The 16334-nt window shown below is 36.5% G+C and overlaps 1 protein-coding gene across 3 annotated transcripts in view; it reads right to left on the reverse strand.

The window, feature by feature from the left end:
• Positions 1-805: 805 nt before the first annotated feature.
• Positions 806-16334, reverse strand: part of SLC7A6 (solute carrier family 7 member 6) — a 30800-nt gene continuing 15271 nt past the window's right edge. For all 3 annotated transcript variants that reach the window (XM_085301087.1, XM_085301088.1, XM_085301089.1), the window contains exons 6-10: positions 5523-5626; positions 4387-4483; positions 3453-3602; positions 2500-2683; positions 806-1674 (exon numbers count right to left, since the gene is read on the reverse strand). In XM_085301087.1, the coding sequence (XP_085157213.1) occupies positions 1580-1674; positions 2500-2683; positions 3453-3602; positions 4387-4483; positions 5523-5626 (630 nt within the window). In that variant the 3' untranslated portion in view covers positions 806-1579. The remainder of the gene's footprint in view (positions 1675-2499; positions 2684-3452; positions 3603-4386; positions 4484-5522; positions 5627-16334) is intronic.

The raw sequence follows: 16334 nt of genomic DNA on the forward strand, positions 1-16334 counted from the left end.
ATAAAGTAAGAATTCCCAATATGTTTTTGAAGTATATCTTACCCTGCTGGCTTCATGCTGCCTTTTGCCACCCCTGGATTCAGTGTCAATGTTCCTGCTTGTCCTGATGTTRGACTTTCAGCTTTGGAGTCCCCAGAAACTTGCATCTTGCAACTYGAGAGGCTTGCTAACTTGTACGACTGTATTGCACTAGTACTTTTTGCACCTTAACCTTCAGAAGAAAGGTGRTGATCACTTGGCAACACTGACATTCGACTTGTTCATCTAGCTTTTCATCATGCTCAACTAGATGAAAAGCTGCTTCTAATTGATAGAGCTTACACTTGATGGGAATTTTAAATTCAATGGATTATATATTCTGCTGAGTGAAATTAAAGTGTATAAGAAAATAAGTGTTTTTGATTTTTTTTCTCCCCACAAACTCTCTAGAAGAGAGTTAAGGGTACAAATACAGACTAGGACAGTATGCATGCAATTTCACCTTTCCCTGATATTTCACAGCATGTAGCAAAGATAGATCTTCATTTTTGTTGTGCATCCCTCGCATTCAGAGATGCGCTAGGACTCTATATTATTTTCTTTCTAGGTCACTTTTTTTTAGCTTTCAGGATAAAGTCACTACCATAGAACATGACGTCTTATATAAGAGGGAGAAAAAAACCCACAGTTCTATGAGTTTATGGATGACTATTTTCTAGTGAAGAGTACTGAAATTCAGAAAGGGAATTTTCTGACTGCTGAGATTAACACTGATAATGTGTGTTCCGGTGAAACAGTTCAGAGACAAAACGCTTGTAAGCTTCAGACCAAAATGTTTTAATTTTGGAAGTTTCAYATAAACTTGTCAGAAGATGACCAAGTACTTACAAGCTAGCAGGGAAGAATCCATGCATAATCATCAAGTGTTAAATCAAATCTTCAGTGCTAAGGAATCTGCATCTCATGAAAGGTGATTTAATCAACAAAGATTATCTTGCAACAGCAAGATACCACATTTCAGTACAGCATACAAAATGAAGTGTCTTATCTTTAAGGGAGAAAGGGTGGTTCAGTCTTTAAACAGTGTAGCATAAATGCTGTTCTTTTTCYTGCTAAATAATTTTTTTGTTGCCAGTTGTCTTCTGGAATAAGAACCGAGATAGCACAGCAGGTCGTTTCATGCAACATCCATCAGAACTGAGCTGAAAGTAGCTTTTAGTCTTTTGACTCCAAGTGGTTTTTGGCTTAACTTTAAAAACACATTATTCCACTGTCTAGTTCTGCAGAAAACAAATTTGATTCATCAGCTCTAATTTAGAAATCCAGCTCTCCTCTTACCATTTTAATACCACTTTTGAACAATACTGAGATACTGCTTACATGCAAAATAAGTAGCTAATGATTGTCCAATGAAAACACACCCTGAAAAGATGTCACACTTTAGGAGGATATCTGGGCATGATCTGTTCAGGAATCCAACTGCAGGTAAGTACATTTTCAGTATTTCTGAAAGACCACTAGAACCAGTTTTTCCATTTTTCCCTTTAATTGTAATATTTGCTTTATCCTCCCTCCTGCTGTTTGTAATGSCTTTGCAGTTTTAGTTGGATTTGATTTCTAACTTCTTTTCTTCACTTGGGTCCATCTCTGTTAGAACACAGTAACAGAGCAGCTGCACGTTTCGTGTGATTATACCTGCACAGGAAATTGAAGAAAAATCAGATGAACCCACACAACTCTAATTAAGCAAAACATACATGACTAGGTTAGTTGTCAAGAATGCTTGGCTCACTTTTCGTAAGGGAAACACAGATCAAAAGAGTTTTCACAAATAGTATTTTCCAYTTAATATTTTCAAATACTGCTTAAAGCTGTTCTGTTGATACCTTAAAGGTGTTTTTTTTCCTTTTAGGCACCCTGTCAGGTAACTGAAGTAGAATCTTTTCTCTCTACAATTAAAAGCATAAAATTGGTAGTTAAAGAGTTTCAAATAACACATGGGAGAGTGACAATACTATTGAATATCTGTGTATTCACCAATTGCTGCAGAACCATATCCTGTCATATTCTAAGATTTTGCTATGAACTTTTTGAACATCTGTCATCACGGTTTTCTCTTCCTAGACACTAACAAGAAAAACAGTGTACTGCTAGGAAGCGATGTGTAGCAATTCAACCACAGGCAAAAATCACATCTGTGACTAACAAAAATTGTCCATCTTCAAACAACAGATTTAGTAGAAGACAGTTTGCTTATCATTATCAAGAAYGCTGAGCCCTTTCACAATAATCAGCCTTGGTTTAAAGAGACCTTTTTGTGTGCTTGATTAAAGAGAAATGTATTAAGATCGAGGGCAAAGTCTRTAGGAAGTAAGTAGAGTACTGTAAATAAATAAAATCCAAGCGTGTACGCATATATAACATCAGTATGTTCTTTTAATGAGCAAACTGAGATTCACTTATGTGACAATTTAATTTTCCTCATTTGTGAACAATGTTTCCATCTACAAAGAGACTTACCCAAAATCTTGTTGATAAAAGCAGGTCTCCTGGATGCAGGTAAATAGACTCCCAAGAAATAGACTGGAACTCCAGACAAAGCAATGCCAATTCCAATCAATGAATTTATCGTGTCGCTATAGAGTGGTACTACCACCAGAAATACTGAGCATATACAGAATATTATTGGGAAAGCCACACTCAGCTGGAGACAGAGAAAAACAGCATATTTTTGAAATACTTGTTGTCTGCAGCTGCATACATTTTGGTGAGAAWTACCTTTTCCCTCTCCATCCCCCCTGTGAAATTAGCTGTTCTTCCTCTTACACATCTGGTTATTTAGAAACATAAGCAAACAATGGAATTACTGTTCAACAGAACTGCTGCTAAAATTTAYAAGAGTAATCAAGTACAATAATGCCGATTTGTTGAAAGAAACTGTATAATAGAATGAAGTGTTTAAAGAAATCCAGTCAATCTCGGAAAATACTAATGAYTTTCCATGAAGAATATTAAATTTGACAATACAGGAAGGTGATAAGGGGATCAGATATTGACCTGAACACCAGAGCTATATGTGGTCTAAAGTGTCAAGATTAAATAACTTAACTATTCCAAACTTGAAGTAACAACTATATTCTCCTTCCTGTACWCATCTAAATGACAGATTTTTAATCCAAGGCAAAAAAAAGGTAACTACTATTTTAGATTATTTGAGACAGTCTCCAGTTGACGGAGAGGTGCTGGCTGAACTAACATGCAAAAAAAAGCATATACTATTAAAATAATCATTTATTCTCATCTAGCAGACAAGGTAGTTTTCATGGTGCAATCTAAAATGGAAGCCRTGTTTTGTGTCCTGATGAGATTATAACCTTTAGATGTAATGTGTATGACTACAGATTTTAGACAGTACTTTTACGTTATAGAGAAGAAAAGGATCTTGAAACAATTCCATATTAAGTAATTCTTACCTTTAGAGGCCTGGGTCGATCTGGTTCCTTCCAACGTAGATATAATTGCCCAGCAATTGACAGACCAACAAAAAACCAGTAACTGAAACTGAAGTAATTAATAAGCTTAAAAACATCTTCTACAGCCAGGTAAATGAGGGTCATAGTACACTGTCAGAAAGAGAACAGGAGTGTGATGAACAACAAAAGTTTGAAACTTACTTTTTACGCTGCTTTTCGCATGAAAGTAACACCATCTTTCACTTCCTAGTGTTCAACATGATTTTATGCCTATCTCAATAGTTGCTCTCCTACAAATGCCATGAATAATAGAACACCTGAGATTCTCTTTTGTGCTATCACCTGAACAATCACTTTGAGAATTCCCACCGTCGAGATTTACAGATACTTTCCATGGCAACAGTGGTTCGAGCATGATGCTTCTTACAGCTTGGCAATGGCAATGATTACAGAAAATAATTTCTYAGTTGTGTGTCCCTTGAGGAAATGTATCAGAAGACTGTCAGTGTCCTTTAACTGATTTTATCAGTATGTGAGATTATATAGCAGTTAGGTTTTACTACTGGTAGTATCTTCATTCTCAGTTTATTCAGCATACAGAAACCATACACTAACCAACCAATCCTTTTAACCCATATTAAGCTCAGAAAAAACAGAAGTCTGATAGTTTATTTAACATGACTGTAGCTCAGCAGAACAATTCCATCATTTCAATTTCAACTTTCTATGTAGTTAAAGATTTGGCAAGATGTTTTTCAGTTAAGAGTATTCATGCATACAGACAATGAAACTCTCCAGARACTGTTAACTGCAAGGGAATCACTGAAAAGAATTTCCTCTATCATCTCACTTCAGCGTAAGTAAAAACACAAATTGCCTTTTAATTCATACAGTTGTATCTGAGYAGTTGAAAAGAAAAACAGTAATATCTTACATTGAAGAGCAGTGCTGGCACAGGTGTGAACCTCTTTATGTGGATCATAGACAACAGATCAGGAAGGTGACCTTCTCGAGATCCTACAAAAAATAGCCTGGAGGAGGAAAGCAGAAGGCAGAGGAAATCAGAAATCTTAAGGCTACAGATGACAGCAAAYGCATACACAGAAGCAAACAACAATACCAGTCAGAAATCAGTATTTACACCACTGAATTTCCATCTTTTAAACCAGAACATGTATTCAACTCTGCTTATAAMGGTATACTGTAATATAACCATTATRTATAAGCTTTTATAAACTTGTAATAGCAAGTTTATAAAATGAGTGTTAATAAACACCCATTTTTAGAAAACAATGCTCCAGCTAAAATACAAAATGTCTGTTGCAACAGAAATGAATTCCTACTGTTTGAAGATTCTAAAAGCTAGCACTGAAAACATTCTACTTCATAGCAGAATARTTTAACAACAACCAAAGATTATCAGGTCTCAAAAAAAGAGCTCACTCAACTACATGCTCAAAAAACGAACACATGTAGTTTCACTATCAATTGTAAATTGTTCTATATTGGCTAATTTACCAGATCATGTTCACATTTGTTTTCAGTTCAGAGACACTGTGCATATATTCCACGCACTGGAAAAATGTTAAAATGTCTGAAAAAAATCCATTCAAGCCTTGCACTAGACAAATGTATAATCAATGCTCAGAGAAAAATTGTATGCTATATCCTAAGCTTTATGATTGCAGTTTAATAGAAGTAGCACCTTTACAGCTTTTTACTTGGGGCGGGGGGGGGGTTCTTTTTAAAACAAGAACTAACAAGAATTACTTTATTAAATAAAATGGAAAATTCAATCCAAGTAATCAGAAGGCATGAGGGCTCACCTCATAGATAACATTCATTTCATCTTTAACTGTACTCTGCATACAATTAAGAAAGTTTTGGGGAAGTAAGATGATGTTAAGAGCACATGTACACAAAAACAAGAGGTTTATTTAGATCTATTATTTTATTGTGGCTACTTATTATAGGTCCTGACATGAAAGTCATTTTGTTGCTCTCATAACAGTAATATGTTATATGAGAATGCTTATGAACATCTATCAAACAGAAAAAGAGATTCACTACCTTGATGATGCTAGAATTGAAGCATTAAGTCCACCAAAACAAGAGAAGGCTACAGCAATGGGAATTGTCCAGCTGAAGATACCAAATACCCGGTCAGCAAATGTCTAATGAAAAAGGGGAAGAAGAAAAGAAAAGCAGAAAGGGAACATTAGAGTATCTGCAGCAAAACATACATAAAACAATGAAATAAAAAAAAAGTACAGTTTTAAGTTTGTAGGGAAAAATAACAATATAGTAGAAATATTCCATAATATCATACAAGAAAAGCACATAGCTTTTTTATTTACTTACAGATTCCAACCAAATACAAACTTCTTCAAAGTACCTGACCTTGCATTTTCTGCTCACAAAAATAATGCTCAAAAAGGAAAACAAAGTGCTTTCAGAATTTTTTCACCCATCTTAATATGTTTTATTATCCAACTACAGAATTSTAGTATAACATACTGATTACAGAGAATCAATAAAAGTAAGTCTAAAGATAAAAACACAATTAGGTTTCATACCGCAGATGACAAACATAGACATTATTGGACCTACTGTTTGTGGACCCTACTCTTGCCATCTCTTTACTTGATCTTCCTTCTTATTCCATTTCTTTGCAATCTCTTCCCCTGCCCCCAACTCCTGAACATCACTTGGAGGGGTCCTTTGGGCTCTACTCTCACAACACRGCATGGCAACCAACATGGCAAGTGTTTTATCACAGTCCAACTCATTTGTTACTATTGCTAGACAATACTGCAGGCCACTGCGGTGACTTTCCATGGCAAAGCTCTGAAACCAAGAAGCCAGGAATATCAAAGTTTCCCGGCAAGTAGTAAGAGTCATCAACTGCCAGTGACTTGGGAAATATAATGCAAGCTCACTATAATTTGCAAGATATGGTCCTGGTCAGTTCTGTTTAGCCTCCTCAGTGGAGGAAAGAAGATAGATTTTTACAGTATCAAGAACAAGAATATTCAAAACAATAAAACCAAAACCCCAAGAAATCTAGTACATGAAGACAGAAAGCTTGGCTTTCCATCTGAGCATTGTACTCATTTTAGAACGTTTCAACATGTCTGAAGTTAAACAAAAATCTGCTAGTGCTGTGTTCAGAGAGGGGCAAAAAGCCTTCTTATCCCAATTTTATTTACTAATAGCTAAAGTTACCTGCATTATTTCTCTTTCTGAAGCAAACTAACAGTCATAGTAGCAAAGGGATGGAGTCTGCATTAGGGGCACTATATTATTATTTATGGAAACAAAAAGGTGCCTACTTCTACTTACAGATAAATGGTGTTCAACTGAAATTGATAATACTACTTCTGCAAACCACAAAGATTTTGTGAGTATCAGACCATTCACAGTAAACATTTTAAATCTCAGCAGGTAGCAGTCATCTAAGTCGCTTTCCAGCTCTCTTTTGCTTTATCATTTTCAAGAACACAGTGACCCTTAACCATAAAAGCGTACATAGTAGTTCAAGCCTTGTTCAAGGATATCTTTTCTACTATGAAAGTCATCTTCAAATCATTTTTAAATACAACACTTACTTAAATATTTAAGACCCCCAACCTTCCCTTTAAACTACTGTATTTCATTTTAAGATTTATGAACTATGATATTCAAAGTAGATTGATATTCAGAAATGACCATTATTTCTAGCATACAAAGCTAGCTGGATTTAAAGGTGGACAAACTTTGATTTAATTACTCCTGGAACAAGACCGCCAAAAGCAGTGCAGTATGATCTGTTACCTAAATGCTCTGGTAGATCAATAACCTAAACAACTTAAGGCTGACTTTTTGTGAAATGAGTGATTSATTTTTATGAGCAAAACCCTGCACACAATTTCAATCTTAAACTGTAAGTTTCAGAAGTTTCACAAATGAAAAACACAGCTTGCCCATTTTGAGTTTCCTGTGCTTTGTCTGAGTGGATAAARTGCTTTGTTCAGCACATTATCCAGCTTAAGGGTCAGACTCCAATTCTGCTTAGCTACACACTATCACCTACACTAAAAATAAAAGTTTATTCCATCCTTTCAGGTAATTTAGTTCAGCCTCAGCAAAGGCAGATACAACTTCCTGCTGCTGAAGGCCAATGCAGAAGTCTATAATCATTTCAAGAGGAACCTTGACAAATGATATGAAGTCAATATATCCACTGTGTTACCAATTTTTGTAAAAGCATCTTCCCTCTCCCACCCCTGTGAACCGTTTTAGACAGTTAAATACATTTGTTCCCTCACAGCGCAGCTCCAACAGATGAGAAGACAAAAAAAAAGGGGGGGGGGGGGAAGGCGTAAATTCCCATAGAAATTATAAAAACTAACAGAAGAAAAGTATAAATGAAAGAACGAAACCACATATGAATTCAATTTACTGCAGAACCCAGAACATCAATTTAGTAGAAGACTATGCCATAAGAATTGTGTTCTCTATCCCACGGAATGCCATTTTCAGTCCATTGAAACTGGAAAAAAACCATCTAATAATTCACATTACTGTACATAAAAGATTTCTGCTGTCCAAGAATAAATAATTACTAGAACCCACAGTGCATTTCTCAGATCCTTATTGGGTCTGAAATAAAAGCAGCTCTAAGAAAATAAGAAAACTGRTCTCCCAAAGCAAAATGTAATTCATAATGATCCAGTGAAAGAAATTTGACAAATTCTGCAGAGCTAGAAAGAACGAGGAAGAGATAAAAATTCTACTAGGTAACTGTTACAGTATTCTAAAGGAAGATTTAAACCTGGACTGCCTTATTTCTGAAGCCAAACAGCAAGCAAAATTACTAGACACCAACCATAAAACTACTAGAAGATTTTTTTTTTTTTTAATATGTAAAGGTAAGAGATAGAACTTCAAGAAGATGTTAGAGAATTAAGAYGTTTAGTAAGGTTGCCTGGAGGATAAGCATTTAGATAAGTAGTATTATTAACAGCTAAAGTTAAAGAAGAAAGTGAAAACGTATGGATGTAACCTTATGCTGTAGAATACACATCAGTTGGTAAGTCATTTGGAATACCTGTTTCCCCAAAGACAGCTTAGTGTCTGTCCCTTGTAAGCATCTTCTACTTCTTTTTGRAGCATCTAGTAACAGGCTAGCATGGAAGGTCAGATTTTGAACTGACACATTGGATGGATGTGTTATCTATCCAATAACACATATCCTATCTTTCTAAGACACCCTAATGCTGTTTCACACATCCTAGAAAACAGCAGCCACTCATYTGAGCAGTAGAATCCAGAAAGAGTTCAGGCAAAGCTATGATATCACTTCCAGAAGTTATACACAGAAGAAGATGTTACAGATTCAAGGTRCTCTGAATGTAGGCTTGCGGCTACACGGTATGTTACAACCATTGGTCCAGCTCAAAGTCTAAACAATTAATTATTTTCTCTAGATCCATATGTAATCAGCCTCTTTGATAGAAAGAATAGCCTTTACGAAACTGAAAGGCTTTACCAAGCACTGGACATCTAAGATGATCTTTTTAATGCTGTAGTTGGGATTCCTGAGAGAGTAAGGAGTASAGCATTAATTTCAACAACTTAACGTCTCCTTAAGTGAGATAATGCAAAAGAATATTTTAATTTARGATGATTTAGGAAGTTCAGTTTGGTGTACCATGTAGATCTGTTTGCAAAATGATCTTTCAGCAAAATACAKTTGTTCAGTTGACACACACCTGAAGTTTGGTTAAATCTCCAAGTGATGTTCCCTAGCTTAGCATGACAAGTATAGATCCAAGCATCTATGCAGGTGTTTTCTGACAAGGTATCTATCACCCTCACTTCCAACATAAAAATCTGCCAAACTTTACTACTACCGAGACAAAAAGACATTTTTACATTTCACAGTACATATTTATAAATTCTTCAACACTCTTGTTTTAACAGATGCCAAGAAACAAAGATCTCTACACTGTTTCTCACAGAAAGTATTACTGAAGTAAAAGTGGCCCTAAAAAGCATTCAACTATATGTGCACGTCAGAGGGTTATTTTGCATAAGAAAGATGGACAGAGAAATGATACTAAAAGCAATCAAGTTATCAAGCACACAGACCAGGTGCACTGTACCAAGAGGGGAAAACAAATGGGAGGGGTGGAGAAGAGTTAGTGGCTGCTTCCTCCTAAAACCATAATCGTACCATCATGGATCCTCCACAAATGATCTAGTCTGGGGTTCTGAACTGAGCATCAGATCAGTTCCACCTTAACTACCACTACTTCTGAGAGTACAAAAGTGCATAAGAAAAACAAAAAACAAAATAAAGAACATGAGCYGGCAACAGGGGAAAGAATGGAGCATTCACAGGGATATGTGGAGGATGACAGAGGAGCCTACCTGGAGGCAGCTATAGCGGAAGCATTTAGTCCACCAAAACAGGAGAAAGCCACCACTATGGGGATGGATTTCTTCTCAGGTTTCTTCTGAGAAAGTCTAAAGAGTAAGAAGGATTAAGAGATTAAATTGTCATCTTAGCTACAGTCTGACATGTGCTGTAGTCCAGGCTTGAAGTATAACTGCTTCTAACAGCTAGGAAACAGTAAGGGAAATATGTGGCTTTTATGGAACTTCCAATCATAGGCAAAGTCCTCTTACGCCCTCCCCTCCACTGGACAAGAAAGATATATATATATATATATATATATATATATATGTGTGTGTGTGTGTGTGTGTGTGTGTGTGTGTGTGTGTGTATGTATACAGATATATATTTGCATACACACACTCTGTAGAAAGACTTGTACCTGGAATTGTTTCCCTTAGTTCCAATTTTTTTCCCCCCCAAACTGTCAACAAGGAATAATAATGAAGGAAGTAGTAAGATACTCTAGCCATGCACTTTGCAGTTGAATCGCCCTCATTTCCTCATGACTAGAGTGTTATGTTACTCCCAAAAGAAAGACCAAAAACTGAAGTATAGCTTTGTTTCAAGATACGAATGGCTGATTTACTACCTTTTATTTTTAGTTTGTTGGTTTGATTTTATGATCATCAGCTTGCGACAGGTGAATAGTTTGCAAAAACACTCCTTTGATCTTTTAAATGTCCAAGCAACACCTTTTACAAACAGATTAAACTGGAAGCAGCAGGAATTACCCGAGATAAAGAGCTGCCACAACAAAATGCACAGGATACTGTCTCAAATCCAGTAAGCCAGGCACACCAGACAATCAGAAAGACCCACATTTATTTTTGGAATCACAAGATGAGAACYGTTTCACCACACTTAGCTGTAGAATAAGAGGCACAAGAAAAACGGGAGACTACACWGAGAGCATATGAAATTGGATGTTATGCTGACAAAGTACTAAAATGTATTAATTGAATAGATRAAACATGAAGAAAATGTAGTCTAATATAAATCAGAAATATATATAAAACTATAGCCAAAGATGATGAGGCACTTGTACTAGGAAGGCTAAAAAGGCATCTACAGAACCACTTTGTAATAGCTCATTTCGAGATCCTATCACACACATGAGCTTTTCCAGGCTCTATTCTATAATGTCCTCATCTCCTTACCACTGTAACTGCTGACTTCTAGGATATGCACGTGATCTGATTAGTATCTAGGAAGTACAGTTAATTCTCTTAACCTCTTCTTGAGGCAGGGCATAAATACAGTTTCCCAAATCACAGAAAGGTCTACTAGTCAGACCTATAGCCTGCTTTCTCAACTTTTAGCTCAAGGAGCTGCTTCCTAAAGGAAACAAAGAAACACTGATTTATGGCAGTCAGGAAGCTGCACATGCAAAAAAAAACCCAAAACAAAAAACAATTCACACACCACCACCACCACCACAAAAACCTAATCAAGTTCATGAAGTTTTCTTTCATTGCCATAGATCACATTTGACAAGGTTAATTTAACGTCACATATGTTAAAGAAATTAGTGAGAGCGAACATCAACTGAAAATACAAACATCAACTGAAAACTGAGCAGGAAATTCCAATGATGCAATAAAAAGCAATCTGCATTCTGCTGATTGATTCTAACCTTAAACAGGCATAATTCTCCCCTAACATTACTGGAAATGTCTTTTCTTTGAGGAAGTAAAGATATCAATGCAGTGCAAGGTTCAGCATGAAATTCACCCTTAGGTCACACAGTAAGATCTTAAAATAAGAAAAATCYGCACTACTTTACTGCATATTGCCCATCTACTGCATGAAGATGGGTATGTCTTTTGAATGGTCCACATCCAAAATATAGCTCCAGTACCAGCTCCAACAGTAAAACAACTTAGTTCTACTTATCACTAAGGTGGCAAAGATACTTGACCTAAATTAACTCCAGTGTTTACTCTGTTCTTAGGGATTTAAATAGCAAGCTGCAGACAAAAGGTACAGTTTCTAAAATCTCTTACTGTTCTGATAGTAGAAATATAATATATAGCACTCCAGGGCTGGCTCAACTCTTCACTTTTGCCTCYACAGCCAGAGAACTTTTACTATAACTGGCAAGAGGAATTCTGCGTGGTAGTTAACGATTTTGAGCCCAAGAAAGAGAGAAACCGACTTACTGAACTGGCTTTCTCTGAAAGTGGTTGCCCTCAACTGCCCATCTCTAATGAAGGCTTTGTCCATTATAAGGTACAGAATGTGCATTTCTTCCAAAGGAGTCCTATTGGAAGCAACCAAAGAAGGTAGACATGATCCTAGCAGCTAAAGATAGGCAAATTTTCTTCTTCAGAAAAGCAGCCAGTGGCCAAATGAATAAACAGAATCAGTATCCAAAGGTCTACGAGTAACCTAGAAAATTCTGGCTGAATTCACTTAGAAGAAAGTTATTTCATGATTTGTTACTCCATAACCAAAGAAGAATAGCTACAAGACACAGCCTTCCATATTCCTGTTTTATCAGAAAGGACATATCTAAGAAAGATCACAGAATGGAAGGTTGGAAGGGACCTCTGAAGATCATCTAGTCCAACCTCCCCGCTCAACAGGGTCACCTACAGCATGTTAGACAGGGTTGCATCCAGGCAGGTTTTGATTATCTCCAGAGAAGGAGAATCCAGAACCTCTCTGGGCAACCTGTTCCAGCGCTCTGTCACTCTCACAGTGAAGAAATTCCTTATATTCAGGTGGAACTTTCTGTGGTTCAATTAGCTCCTGTTGCCTTTAGTCCTTTCACATAGGACAATTGAAAAGAGTTCAGCCCCATCCCCTTGACACCTTCCCTTCAGATACTTATACACACTGAAAAGCAAGTCTGTTTAGAAGCAGAGCACACTAGGGTGTAACTGGACTGATCAATGCTGGACAGAGATACAAATGAAGTGGTTATCTTTATCCTCCTTTCCAAGAAAGGTGAGTTATACCTGCAGGGCAACAGACTGCTCAACACTGCCAGCAACTGTCATCTGTTTTTAGTTTTTTAGAGTAATGGAAGCAAAAAGCCAAATACCACCCATTATATGAACTCAATCAACCACAGAAGAAAAAACAGACACGACCACATGCAGGAAGCGGCTAACAAGCTCTCTACTGGCAGCCATTATACTCTTTCCTGTTAAAAGATGAAGTAGACCAAAAAGATCAAGTGCTTGGGGACCCAGCTGCCTTCTCCACAAGCAAAAAATACAACAGCTCTCAACAGATGCAAATATAGTCGTTCACTGACAAGGAAGGTGAAAGTTCTTCTAAGCACATTAAAGCTGCAGAGCAACCACTATATATGTAAAAAACTTAACAGCAAGAGATGTAATGGTAAGAGCTAAAACAGAAGTCAGAACTACAAACTACTGAAAGGAATCTATGAGAAAGGAAGCGGTTTTTACGTGATCGGCAAACATCTGAAAAGCAGCTGCAGAACTTTTATGCTAGTTGTTGCAGTATTACTTCAAAGTTGAGAAACTAGGTTTTGTAGTCCTGACACCAGGACTATGCCTCAAAAGAGGCTAATACAGAGGTGAAAGGAAGGTATTTTATCACTTATTTCCAAACCAACCCTTGATAACGCCTACAACTACTCAGAAGGCAGTAAGGAAAACTGCAGCAACCAGTATCCTACACATGTAGAACTCATGAGCATATATGAGCAGACCAAAGCAGCTTATTTTCATCCAGGTTAGCTTTTAGATTGACTTAATTCTCTTCTCTGTTCTTCATTCATCCACTGACCACAATGCCCTGTGTCCTAATAAAAATTCCAGTGAAGATAAAATTCCCTTCTACTACTCAGGAAAAACTTTCTTCACGATGAACGAAGATTTTTAATTCTCTACATTATAGGAGGGTTTTCAAATACAGATCATTACAGTTGCTACCTCTTCTGTCTATTCACTAGAAATCTATGGGTATATTACATGAGTGTTCTTGTGTGGATCACAAGTGCACTTCTGAAGCCAATCTACAGATAATCATTACTTGCTGTTCCTTAGTTCACATTGTTTAGTAGTTTCAGCTCCTTTCAGATGAGGCTGAACTGGTAGATGTACTCCAAGAGCACCTCTACTGCACACCTGCTGCAAACAAGTATTCATGGGACCACATTAGAGGTAATCTGAAGTAAAATATTCCCAAAATTTGTACAGTACAGGTGTCAAGTCCTCAGCATCAACTGTTCTGCGCCACAAATCCTCCTACTGGTCCACACTACTTGCTAATTTAATATCAGATCAGGCCTGAAGGTCATCTCATAAAACAAGACAGTTTCATATTAGCAATGAAATGGAGTCTTTAATGAGTCACGTGCTAAGCACTAAACTTCAGCTGAACTTCGCACCTTGTCATTGGAGAAAGTATACGGCAATCAGTGGCAATCAGCAGAACATTGTCTGCAAGCTGATGAGATGTCTCAGCAAAAATATCTTTAGATAAAACATTAATTGAACTTTTAAGTGCAAGTATTTGGCAATCCTGAGATCTGCTAAAAAAGCACAGCTTTAGAATTCCAAAGTCATTCTTTCAGATAAGTTAAAATTAGCACTAGATGTAAATCCCTTAATAGCTTTGGGAATCTCAAACAGTATTTTTCCTAACTGGTACTCTGTTCACCCAATTTCACGGCACACAATTAGCTTGACTGAAGCCTTTTTGCCACTGTTAGGTCTTCCTTTTTTCTTCTCCAGGTCCAGAAGCATTCCATACTTGAGAGGAAACTTGATTGGTCCAGTTCTGAATACTGCAATTTCATGTAAAATTACACTGTGTGTGTGTATATACATATATAAATGTAAGCACACATACGCAAATGAACATAATGCTACTTTTGATCAAGAACTAAGTCAAATAACTAAATTAAGCATACACAGCAGTCAAAGAAATTAGCCTCGGGTTTCCCATGCCTAATAATGCTCAGGCACACCCGCTATAAATGCCATCCCTTTCTTTACCTGGCCACCCATTCCTGCTGCAGCACAAGCACTTACTCTGCACAGTCACAAAGACCACAGAGGCCACACAGCAAATCTCCTCGCAGAGGTGGATCAGTTTTCCTGATCCTGTTTCACCATACGGCCAAATAAACCTCTGTGATGACAAAAACCAGGAGCAGTAAAATAGGTATGACATACTGCTAGAGGCAGGCAGGGTTTGGAGCATTTCATTGCTATCAAAGGAATGTATTTTCCAAATCCTTATCAGAAGGAACGGTAGTGTATTGCTTTACAGAAATCAGTACTGCAAAGTTGGGACAGACAGTGAACTGTGTATTGGCTTTTAGTTTTGCGTGGATTAATTAATTCTAAACACAAATTTGAAATATCATTATGAGCCACTACAAGGTACTTAATATAATAAAAGCCACTAGTGGGATAACATAACCTATAATAGAATTAAATATTCCTTGTGGCTTTGTTATACCTTAGCACAGGCTAATTCAAAATTATATCTTCATTTGTTTCATTCTGAAGTGATTTGTCATAAAATGTGCTGTTAAAAAAATTATTAACTCCATGCTTCCATATTCCAGCTAATCAGAGGCTAAGAATTGCATTAATTTACCTTCGATACATTTCAAAATAAGCATCCTCATAAATATATAATAATACACATATAACAATTACAGCTTACATTTACCATAATCTACTTTGAAAGCTTACATTAAATACAAATATTTCTCAAGTTTGAAAGAAAGTCATTTACACAGTGTGGTAACATTTTCCCTGAACATCTGAAATGAGAGTTTGCTGATTTGCTAAGCTAGTTTTTGTGTGGGAAGAGACAAAAGTAATTCCTTCATTTTGAACCCTCTGTCCAATGTCTCACTAAAGTTTCAAAGTCAAACAGGCATCTAAACAGGAGAAAGGCTATTTCTTTCCCTCTAATGTAAATAACCCAACAGAAGACAAAATTTTCCACGTCTCATATCTAAACGATAGAGTAACCAGAAGTGTTCAACTGATTTTTTACCTATAGAGGAAAAAAAAAAAAAACCCTTCACGTTTGTTTAACGATTAGCTTTTATATATAAACATATTTTGATCATCTTTCACTTTAAGAAGCTTATACATTTTAATTGGATTCCAACTTCAATCTATATGCAAAAATAATGAATTTTAAAATGTTGAAAGTTGTTGGAATTAATGGTGTTAGGAAGAAAGTGATTTGAGTGATGTAAAGCTAAACTTTGTCATAACTCAGCTGCAACATATCCATTTACAGATATGCTTAACAGCAAAGATTAGCCCAACACAACGTAGCTCAATGCAATAATATTCTATGTACTACTTCAGCTTGTTAAACTGTAGCATGAAGTAACAGAAAAAAGGATTAAGTACTCAGTCTTATTACAATCTACTCAAAGTGAACAACTCCAGTCAATTTTCTTTGCAAAATACATTAAGAGGTCAGATCTA

Source organism: Rhea americana, unplaced genomic scaffold (genome assembly GCF_003343005.1).
Source record: "Rhea americana isolate MKP2758 unplaced genomic scaffold, rheAme1 scaffold_172, whole genome shotgun sequence".
Taxonomy (NCBI): domain Eukaryota; kingdom Metazoa; phylum Chordata; class Aves; order Rheiformes; family Rheidae; genus Rhea; species Rhea americana.